The sequence below is a fragment of the Nicotiana tabacum genome, chromosome 20 (genome assembly GCF_000715075.1).
Source record: "Nicotiana tabacum cultivar K326 chromosome 20, ASM71507v2, whole genome shotgun sequence".
Taxonomy (NCBI): domain Eukaryota; kingdom Viridiplantae; phylum Streptophyta; class Magnoliopsida; order Solanales; family Solanaceae; genus Nicotiana; species Nicotiana tabacum.
Window position 1 is genome coordinate 55,486,347 of NC_134099.1, and position 12,060 is coordinate 55,498,406.

The window sequence follows — 12,060 nt, forward strand, 5'->3', positions numbered from 1 at the left end:
GAATTGGCGAAGCGTGTGACATATTTCAAGAGAACTGCTTAAAAGCCACGCTAGTGCATACACATTACATTTAGACAATACATGGGGAAAAATAAGCAAATCTTATATGTCTTCAGTTGTCTTTGAATGATAGTGTGTAGTGCCAACTAATGTAAGCCTTTCTCAAGACTATCGGTTGTAGACTTTGCAACAAAAAGACTAAGAAATCCCTATAAGCTATAGACCAGTTTAACAAATATATATGTCTTTGCTGGAAAACAAGTGAAGCCAAAAGGTGCTCACCATACTGCTTGAATGTACTATATACAAATCTATGTAACAAAAAAGGAGATTTCCTTGCACATTCGTGTTTCTGAGCCTAAAATTATGTTCATTTATGAGATTTTTTTTTTTTTAAAAATCTCAATACCTATTATCAAAAGGTTATATATTATTTTAAGTGAATATCTAATCTTTAATTTGTATACAACCCGATAAACGGAGAGCAAGAAAGTTTTGGTGTATAGCGCAACTGTCAAGTTGGATCACTCATTTGTCATCTTTTATCATTTTGAATAATGCAGAATTCAAGAGGAACCATTTAACTCATATAAGGCCACACAAGCTACCAACCAAATGATTTTACAGCATGAAAATTAAACATCACCAAACAATAAATTCCTATATATCATCTGCAATTAATTGGTAATATTACCAGAATTTGTATCTCTTCTCAGACAATTCAGTTGGTAAAAAAGCTTCCCGGTGTCTTGATGAAGTATGGTTGTTATTCCCTTCAAATTTACATGGTGAAATGCATTTTGCATTCAGATCCGTTAATACACTCTCAAATTACATAATGATGTTATATGCTTATATTAGAAGGCTCTATATTTACGCTGTACATTTTGGTGAAAGCAATAGTTCCAAGATCAAACATCCATAACATAAACCATTTGGTCCCACTCTAACACGTCACCATTGCTGCTACAAAGTAGACCATAACATAAACCATAGGTAATGTATCAATTTCACAGGTGCCGAAAGCTGCTACAAAGTAGACCATAAAAACATTCCTCAATCTCTAATTAAACACTCAGTTTTACAAAGGACATAATGACCACAAACTGTTTTATCAGGGTCGAGGCAAACTATAATTTATCCTGCACTTGAGAGAAAAAACGAAAAGAAGGTAAGCACTTGCATCAAATTCATAAGCTGAATATTACTGTCCATATAAAAATAACTGACATCTAGTCTACCAGGAACCTTGACCTTGATAATGACTCTGGCTCACCCAGAAATTGAGTTGATAAAAAATAAAGCCAAACAAATAGTTAAAATATATGGAAGGATGCATAATCTATAAATAGAACATACATAGTCATGGGAATAAACAGAATCAAGCTGCACTTTGTAATAAAATTTACTAAGCTTAAAAAAAGAGTAGAGGAACACGGAATGCATGAGTAACCATTACAACACATGCAGTCCCAACTCTAGAGTACATAGTCCAATTAGATAATACAGATACAGCACCCTCTAGTGACTTTCGTTTATATGAGTTTAGTACAACATATGTCTTTCCTCACCAGCCTCCAGAGTAATGGCCTGTGTTCAAGTTCAGGGTGAGAATCTGCTAGCATTAACGGAATCGTATACCAAGCTCGTAAGCTTGAAGCAACAGAATCATCTCAAAGACATAGGAGAAACCATATGTGAGAAGGACTGCCATCTTTGAACTTCATAACAACATGTCTTGGTATTACTCTATCAAGCTAATGATATCCTCTCATAAATGAAGCGCTCAATATCTGATCAAAGAGTGAATTTTGCATGTTATTCAGAATACATACAGTAGCAGCAGCAAGAGTAGCAATGTGGATTTTAACGAGAATGTCAAAGGAGGAAAGACTGTTACCTTCAGTTTGAATCACCAAGGTGTTTCGAAACAGTCAAAGTTAAATTAATTTAGAGAAATAAGTCTAATTTAAGAAACTTAAAGTAATTAAACAATGATCAACCTGACATTGCATGTTTATCAACTATATTTGGCCAAATGTCGTCTAATTAATAAAATAAATTTACCGGACAGTAGTAAGATCATATTATTATCATAGTGTTCTAATTTCTTAAATATTATTAAGAGACTCTCTGTGATTGCATTTAGATACAACTCATTCTCCATCATGTCATTAAGTAGCTCCTTTGTCGTTCCAATCTAAAGCTTACAGTTGGATTATAACAAGATCACATTCTACAACAACAACAACAACAACAACCCAGTATAATCCCACAGGTGGGGTCTGGGGAGGGTAATATGTACGCAGACCTTACCCCTACCCCGAGGGGCAGGGAGGCTGTTTCCCGGAGACCCTCGGCTCAAGACAACAAAAAGAGATGAAACATTAGTACAATTAATAAACTCATACTTAAATAACACAAAATAACATAAAATACATAAAATAACAAAATAACAGCAATGTAAGAATTATAGGAAATACGGGAAAGATGGAAGGTATGCTAATATCCAATAGATAAATCCTTGCATCAGTAGCTGATCAGTAGCATCCTAAGATTAACTCCTAACTGGCTAGTCTTACTCTAGTGCGCTATAGGAATATCCACAACTTCCCTTATCCTACAACTTTAATGGTCGACCTCCACAATTCCCTGTTAAGGGCCATGTCCTCAGTAATCCTAAGACGCGCCATATCCTGCCTGATCACCTCTCCCCAATACTTCTTAGGTCTCCCTCTGCCTCTCCTCGTGCCCACCACAGCCAGTCGCTCACACCTTCTCACTGGTGCATTAGTGCTCCTCCTCTGAATGTGCCCGAACCATCTGAGTCTTGCTTCCCGCATCTTGTCCTCCATGGGGGCCACGCCCACCTTCTCTCGAATATCTCCATTCCTAATCTTATCCATCCTTGTATGCCCGCACATCCACTTCAATATCCTGATCTCTGCTACTTTCATCTTCTGGATGTGTGAGTTCTTAACCGGCCAACACTCGGTCCCATACAACATGGCAGGCCTAACCACTGCTCTATAAAACTTACCTTTTAGTAACGGTGACACTTTCTTGTCACACAGGACTCCCGTCGCTAACCTCCACTTCATCCACCCCACACTTATACGGTGTGTGACATCCTCGTCGATCTCCCCGGTCCCCTGAATAACTGACCCAAGGTACTTGAAACTACCACTCTTAGGGATGACTTGAGAGTCAAGCCTCACTTCCACTCCCGCTTCCGCCGGCTCAGCCCCAAATTTACACTCGAGGTATTCCGTTTTCGTCCTGCTCAACCTGAAACCTTTGGACTCAAGGGCATGTCTCCAAACCTCTAACCTCTCGTTGACGCCGCGTCTTGTCTCGTCAATTAGGACTATGTCATCAGCAAATAGCATGCACCATGGCACCTCCCCTTGAATATGATGCGTTATGACATCCATCACTAGGGCAAATAGGAAAGGGCTGAACGCAGACCCTTGGTGCAACCCCGTAACAACCGGAAAATGGTTGGAGTCGCCTCCTACTGTCCTAACCCGAGTCTTAGCTCCATCATACATGTCTTTAATCACCCTAATGTAGGCTACCGGGACCCCTTTAACCTCTAAGCAGCTCCATAAGACCTCCCTAGGAACCCTGTCATACGCTTTCTCTAGATCGATAAACACCATGTGAAGGTCCTTCTTCTTATCCCTGTATTGTTCCACCACCCTCCTAATAAGGTGGATAGCTTCTGTGGTAGATCGCCCCGGCATGAACCAAAACTGGTTGTCTGAAATAGACACCGTCCTTCGCACTCTCATCTCTACCACTCTCTCCCAGACTTTCATGGTATGACTCAGTAATTTGATACCCCTATAGTTGTTACAACTCTGGATATCGCCTTTGTTCTTATACAACGGAACCATTGTACTCCACCTCCACTCTTCAGGCATCCTATTAGTCTTGAGTATAACATTCAACAACCGAGTAAGCCATTCCAACCCTGTTCTACCCACACACCTTCAAAGTTCAACCGAAATTTCGTCTGGCCCGGTAGCTCTGCCGCTCCTCATCTATTACCAAAAAAAATTCCAAGAAAAGAGCCTAATTATAGTTTGAGTATGACATTAATATAATTCTTTTACTATGATTTACCGGCCTACTTAGTATTCTTTTAGTGGCGGAGTAAAAATTGAAAATGCACATGTTTTCAAGTGAATAAATTGAATCTAAAATTCATGTGCTGGTGATAATATATAATGTTCAGGTGAGAGCATTAATAGATAGTGTTACAGAACGTGCTAGATCTAAACATCGAGAGAAAAGGAATCGTATTTATGAAATGAAGCTATGCTGCAGATATCTATCTAATCAACAAATGCAGTCATTAGATTTTCCTATTCGACTTAATTTTCTCAAATTTATGCTTCTATTTTCAGTGCATCAACGAAAAACTCAACGTAAAAGGAAATTACTAATGCAAAAGATGCTTTTGCGGGCTTTCAGAAAAAAATTATTAGCAGCGTTCTAAAAGATACATTTACCTTCCACCGGGTCATATACGCATGCCCCATTGTTTTTTTAATAGTGTAGAAGGAAAAGGTTTTATGTCGCCTAAGCCTTTAAATTGTCATGTATAATCAACTTTGACATTTCTTCTTGCAAGAACAACTCACAAGTTAACTTATAGAAACTAATAGGATGGACCATTAAATCACACGGAGAAAGGAAAAATAGTGCTATTCTACTTCAGGACTAAATAATTAACAAGAAATTAGCCAAATTCACATGTGTAATAAGTGTTCCCAAATCATGACTACTGCCTTACTAATAGTGATAAAATTTCATTGGTTTCATTTTAAAGAATCCATTGGTAGATTTCCACCGAATCCTGTAAGTAAACTCATTTTTTCAAGTATTAGAAAATTGATCATGTCACACAATTCCCCTTAGTTGGGACGGGAGGTTCAACAGATTCATGTTAGTTAACAAATAAGAAGAGGTCAATTATGAGCGTATAAGTTATGTACACTGAACATACAAAGAATGATTATGCTACCAATATAATTAGTTGGAAATGGGGCAATTAACTTTTTTTTTTTTTTTTTTTTTTTTTTACAGAAGAGATTGATGAACCCTAAACATCTTTTAACTAAAACCCAACAAAATTGAGCAAATAGAATCCTCGGAGTTAAGTTTCCATTGACACTATATAGCAACAATAAAATTTAGAAAATGGCCTCACATGAAAAAGTGAAAAAGTGATTTATAAGTAGAGCACATATCCAAAAGAAAAACGCAAAGTTGATAAAAGAAAACATGTGGGGCAGGAGTAGAAAAGAGGAAAAAGCACATCAGAACATTTTCACCGCACAGAGTAGATACAATATCAAACTTAACTGGGAAAGAAAACCAAGAGAGAATAGGGGTGTGTTTGGTATAAGGGAAAATGTTTTCGTGGAAAATATTTTCTTGGAAAACAAATAGTAATCTTTTTTATTTTTCGGTGTTTGGTACGCAAATTAAGGAAAATAACTTTTCAAGAGTATTCATAAATAATTTAGATATAATAAACATGAAACCATAAACTTTCTAACCAACAACCTTCCGAACCCACAAATTTCATAAACTTTCGAACTATTAAACTTTCAAAACCGCGGAATTTCGAACCCGTAAACTTTATAATTTCTAAACCTGTAAACTTCAAAACACATAAACCTCCGAACTCATAATTTTGAAACTTGTAAAATTTTAAACTTTAAACCGATAAATAAAAAAATTAAAACTGAAAAATATATTTAAAAAATATATTTTTTCGGGGGGGGGGGGGGGGGAGGGGGCAATAAAACCAAAAAAATAGAAATTTAAATTACAGAAAAAAAGTAAATTTTTTTTTGTGCGGACGGGCGGAGGGGGGCTTGGGGTGGGTGGCGCAGAAAAACGAAAAAACAGAAATTTAAAATTTCAAAAAAAAAAAATAATTTTTTTCTTGCGGTGGGGTGGGTTGGTGAGGGTGGGAAAGGTTGAGAAGGAATTTTGGAAAATGTTTTTCCTATTGGAGGAAAATGAGTTCATAAGGAAAATATTTTTCAAAATATTTAAGCCAACCAAACATGGGAAAATTGGAAAATATTTTTCGAAAAATATTTTCCTCTGTACCAAACACACCCTAGGTCTTTCAATAAATCAGTAGTTAGAAAATACTCTGCCAAAAATGAAAAAACCAGGTAATACGGACGAATAGGAATACAGACGATGCCAATCAGACTATTATGAAATTAAAGTTCTAAGTGACGTAAAAACTTAACTGCTCGCACATGAATATCCATCCTTATTCTTCTTCTTCTTCTTTTGTTTCACGACACATTAATCGGAGAAATTTAAATAGTCGTCTTCTCCAGTTTTGTTTCGATTTGAAGAGTTATACTGGAAAAAAATTCAAGCCATGCAAATTGAATCCTAAGTATACTCATGTGTGACCACTGCTGAGATTTGAAGAGAATAGTTCAATTCTATGAGGATGAACTAACCAAAAAATCAACAACACAAACAAATGAACAATGCAGCTTTAATTCCAAACCTAACGCCAAAGGAAGAAAAGACAGACAGAGAGGAGAGAGAGGGAGAAAAATAGGGTAAGATAGGAAATTAAAGAGGGTGACCGGTGTTTTGACACGTGTCCAACAAAGCCAAAGTACACCCAGAACAACTTTAAAACACACAAATTATAAAATTTTGAAATGCCAAAAATAACCCTAAAGCAGGACTTCGTCGTCCTACTTATAGTAGTAATAAATAGTAGTAACATAGAAACTTTGGGTTTTTAGTTTAAATCATGATTAGTTCCTTAAGTGCTCAAGTTGGTTTTATCCATTTAACAAAATAACGTAACGTGCTCCTCCTTAGTGTCATGAAAAGATGCCCGTATTGCAAAGTTGACGTGCCCCAAAAATGAAAGAATTTTGACTGCTGGTAAATTTGGGAATCAAATTAAAAACAAAGTGAAATTTATGATGACTATATAAAAATTAATGCGGTGGAGGTTGAGAACTATAACGAAATAGATATCGTACTTGGACAATTTTCTGCTATCTTTGATGAATAAGCTTATTGCTTATGACATGCCATGTTCAGTGGAAGTGGAGGATCTGAATATGAACCATTGACAATTTTTTCAAACACCCATCTATTAGCAGCCTCAGTGTAATGTACACCATCCCAATTGATTCTTACTGTTGGATCTTTGCATGATTTTCCCAACATTATTTCTTTGCCTTTAACCTTGATCTTGCTTCCACATCCATGTTTCATGTTATAATTGTACTTTCCTCCATGCCCACAGCAAGCTCGTAGTGGATGCTCAAACCCTAAATTTCACCAACCATCAACAGCAATACTTTAAGACGTAAGATAAAATAAAGAAGTGACATCTCATGTCTTATTTTGTGTCCATTTGTTGACGACATTAACTTTTTGTTTTATACTATCTTATAATACATGTACCAAGTAGCCAGTTTCAAATTAAATGAGAAATTAAAGACGAATTGTTTACGTACCATGCTTGTTAGCGTGACTAATGAGTTCGTACTTAGCAGAATATACATCAACATAGGTAAGAGCAGCCAATGGAAGATCCTTTCGGAGCTGGACCACAGTCTCCTTCAATTTAGCATTGAAATATTGAGCCACCTTATTGAAGGGAGAGGCACATCCTGCCTTATCAACTTGTGCTGCCGTAATTAGCAGACGATCCAAGATATAAGGTAGACAACCAACAGGCCCAGTATTATGAATCCAAAAATATCTACCACCTTGATCATATATGTCCTGCCATTTTCACCACAACATAAATAGCAACCTCTGATCATGTATAGTGATTCATCTTTCAGTTTATTGCGACAAAGTAATAAAATCGAGTTTTGTTATGAAGATAACTCAATTATGCCTATATATTACAAAATATAAAAGGAAAATCATTAAATCCGATCTCGTAACACACCAAGTAGGCTGCCAAATGTATAAATTTGGCATGTACCTATAGACATGTTAGCACAATATACACGTGGCACCACTTAAAAGAAAATAAAAAACACATTTTTTGACGCAATCTAATACCATATGTCTTCCATCCATATTGCAAATCATGGGATTTTAAAATTTTTAGTGGGCGGAAAAATGGGGTTTTAATCCTTTTAAAGTGGTGTCACGTGAAGAATATTATGTATGGTGAGTTATTGAAGTGATAATCTACTTGTGTTTGTTGGACCCGATTTAATTTTTCGGTTTTTAAAATTCTGTTTTATGTGTTATATAAGCCAGTTGAGTTGTTTTGCCGTAAAAAAGAAGTTGTTTTACGACTTTGATGCAATAAACCGAAATTGAAACTTTCTCTTGGTACTATGCTAAATCTTGCTCTATATCAAGATCAGACAAAGGACATACCTTCATTACAGTCTTGAATTGATCCATTAAATCAGGCACATAAGCTCTAACTTGATCAGTGGTCATGTTAAGGAAGTAACCAGCAGTTAAATCATTTTGTCCAATGTCAAATGTGTATAAACCGTGGGAAAAATGTTTCTCCTTAGGCATCAACTGACTAAAGACATTCCCTGTGGATTAAAATTTTTCCAGAAATAATAAGAAGCTGATGAACTCCAGAAAGTTAGGCCAGAAACTATATGGTAATTATATATTGGAACACCACAAAAGAAAGAAGTATGAATGTCATATGCCATTACCTTTGCAACGTATAATCTGAGACCTGCGATGGAAATCGTTGAATTCGTAAATCTGAACGTTTAATGAAATAGGGCTGAAACCACTTTGGTGTAGAGTTGTGTTTTGGGGTCTGATTGTAGAACCAGCTGTGGCAAAGTTGGCTCCATAACTGAAGTTTGAACCAAGTGCATCTAAGAATGCACTTAGATGTGGTAATCCTAAGCTTTCAGCTGAAAAAATCCACCTCAAACGTAAATTATTGTAGTATTAGTTTTTAACTTCTATATACGGATAGACTAGTAGGAAAAAAATTACACCACTAGGTCATCGAAAAATTAATTAGAGGTAACCGTGTACGATGAGTGATATTAGTAACCTAAAAATAGAGTAAAAACTTCCTAGAACAGATCAATGTATATAAGTTAACTTTATACTCATTTTTCTTTGAGTTAATGAGAAGGGAGCCCAAAAACAGAAAAAAGACAGTTTAGGCAAGAATCTCTTCAATAATAACCTGATGAAACTCTCTGATAAAAATTACTTTAAACAGGGTTAAAACATACATGCACTTCGTATTGTTCACATCAGATTATACTATACATGATACATGTTTTCACATACATATTAAGAAATATTTTTATCTCATTTTATTACTTAACCATGGTAAACTAGTATAAACATCATATGGGGATAAATTTTATTTACCGTTCAAACATCATCTATACCGATTAAAATAGTGTAACGAAAGTATCGATGTGGCTTTACATATAAACATCTGATAAAATAGAAAAACCAAAACAACTGTTATCCTTCAGAAGAAACGTGTTTTGTTGTTAAAAAAGAAACAGATTTGTTTTCAAAAACAAAAAAATAAAAGTGAAAAATTATTGTTTTGAAGAACAGCTTAATTAGTTATTTTCAAGAAAAAGAATAACTCAGATAACAGTTAAGACTCACTCAATTGCAGAAAAAGACATAAGAAGCAAATTAGCGTCGGTGGATTCCTTTTTCAAAAATAAACGCGCCTTGCTAATAGAACCAAAATAGTCACAGTCCCCATATATCCCACCAGTCCTTAACTGATAAGGTTATTCAGAATACAATAAGGACAAACTATTTGTATAAATGATCGATCGCAATATTGCAAAAATATTGAGATGAACTTCGTAGTAAAATAGTAATAAGATGGACTTTTTTGTAAGGCAAAAATAATGAGAAATTAAGTGACAAATAATATATATATTATTACCAATAAAATCAATAACAAGACGACCATCAGAGTAGCGTCCGGCAGGGGCACCAAAATATGTCTCTCCGGCGGGCGGACCAGCCTGACCAAATGCCGCCGATAATCCACCCGTGTCGGAATTTGAGTCACCAAAGTTGAATATCGCCGGAAAATCACACTTGCTCTTAGCACCACTTGAAATTGGATATACAATTACTAGTAACACTAATACTAGAGGAAAATTAACTAGTTTTGAGACACTAACCTCCATACTAGGATTTTATATTCTACTACAAAGCAAAGATGATGAAGAAGAAGAAGAAGTCGGGGAAGAGTATTTTTCATGATATCAAGAACTTACTGATATTGGAAAATCCATACGGGAAGAGTTTGATTAACCTACCAAGTTATATAATACTAGTCTTAGGGTACGCGCTTTGCGCGTGTAACCAACTCTCAATACTATATTGTAATTAATGTTGCTCTATTTTTTTGTTTCTTTCATATTCAATGTTCTTCTTGTGGAAATAAATTTATGTACACTAAAAGTTTTGCAATTACTTATATGATGAATTTGTAAAAGAAGAATTTTATTTAATTAGTTGATTCAAAGAGTTATTTTGTTAAATTGATTAAAATATTAGTTACTTTTTTCTCAAAATTAGAGGATTTTTTTTTCTTGATTAAAATTCTTAATATTTAGCTAGGGCTGTATTTTGTCCCGGGCCCGGGCCTTAGTGGGCCTAACGGGCCGGGCCTCGCGGTCCCGGGCTTCGTGGTCCCGGGCTCTGGCGGTCCCGGGCCTGGCGGTCCCGGTCTTCGTGGGCCTAATGGGTGGAACCGGCCCGTGACGGGCCTAAGCCCACATGGTCCTGTGCTTAACGGGCCGGGCTCGTGGGCTTCGCGGGCCTAGCGGGTTTTTTTTTTTTTTTTTAAAGACAATTTCTTGTAGTATCATGGCTATATTAATATGTAGTATATATGTATATCTAATTATTAAAGTGCTTGACGAAAAAGAAAATAACAAAACAATAGTAAAACACTAAATTGTCATGCATAAATATCACTTCTTGATATTATATTGTATCTTATGTATATATATTCTCTTATATATTTTCTTTTAGTATATATATTGTATCTTATGTATATATTGTAGCTTATAAATATATTTTCTTGTAGTATATATATTGTATATTATGTATATATTGTAGCATAATATATTTTCTTGTAGTATATTATATTGTATCTTATGTATATATATTCTCTTATATATTTTCTTGTAGTATATATATTGTATATTATGTATATATTGTAGCATAATATATTTTCTTGTAGTATATATATTGTATCTTATGTATATATATTCTCTTATATATTTTCTTGTAGTATATATATTGTATATTATGTATATATTGTAGCTTATAAATATATTTTCTTGTAGTATATATATTGTATATTATGTATATATTGTAGCATAATATATTTGCTTGTAGTATATTATATTGTATCTTATGTATATATATTCTCTTATATATTTGCTTGTAGTATATTATATTGTATCTTATGTATATATATTCTCTTATATATTTTCTTGTAGTATATATATTGTATCTTATGTATATATTGTAGCTTATAAATATATTTTCTTGTAGTATATATATTGTATATTATGTATATATTGTAGCATAATATATTTTCTTGTAGTATATTATATTGTATCTTATGTATATATATTCTCTTATATATTTTCTTGTAGTATATATATTGTATATTATGTATATATTGTAGCATAATATATTTTCTTGTAGTATATTATATTGTATCTTATGTATATATATTCTCTTATATATTTTCTTGTAGTATATATATTGTATCTTATGTATATATTGTATCTTATAAATATATTTTCTTGTAGTATATATATTGTATATTATGTATATATTGTAGCATATAAATAATTCTAAGTATAGACAAAGAAATATTGCGAAAAGAAGCTCATGGGTAGAAGCAATAAATTTTATTACCAAAAAATGACATATCTTTCTTAGTCATCCTTCCCCCAATGGAATGAGCACAACAAGGTACTAATACCACCATTAGAAGGAAAAAAACTAAGGAAGATGTGCCAAAATACAAGT

At 34.4% G+C, this 12,060-nt stretch overlaps 1 protein-coding gene across 2 annotated transcripts; it reads right to left on the reverse strand.

The window, feature by feature from the left end:
- Nucleotides 1-1,392: 1,392 nt before the first annotated feature.
- On the reverse strand, nt 1,393-10,260 carry LOC107807325 (GDSL esterase/lipase At3g26430-like). 2 transcript variants are annotated; one of them, XM_075240682.1, is made up of 6 exons: nt 9,944-10,260; nt 8,715-8,924; nt 8,416-8,585; nt 7,530-7,800; nt 7,047-7,340; nt 1,393-1,793 (listed from the first exon to the last, which is right to left on the reverse strand). In XM_075240682.1, exons 1-5 carry the CDS (start codon nt 10,191-10,193, stop codon nt 7,081-7,083), a joined length of 1,161 nt encoding a protein of 386 aa, XP_075096783.1. In that variant the 5' UTR covers nt 10,194-10,260; the 3' UTR covers nt 1,393-1,793; nt 7,047-7,080. The 2 variants fall into 2 exon arrangements, with proteins under 2 accessions (XP_075096783.1, XP_016487165.1); XM_016631679.2 differs by having other exon boundaries at nt 1,393-4,046.
- Nucleotides 10,261-12,060: the final 1,800 nt, after the last annotated feature.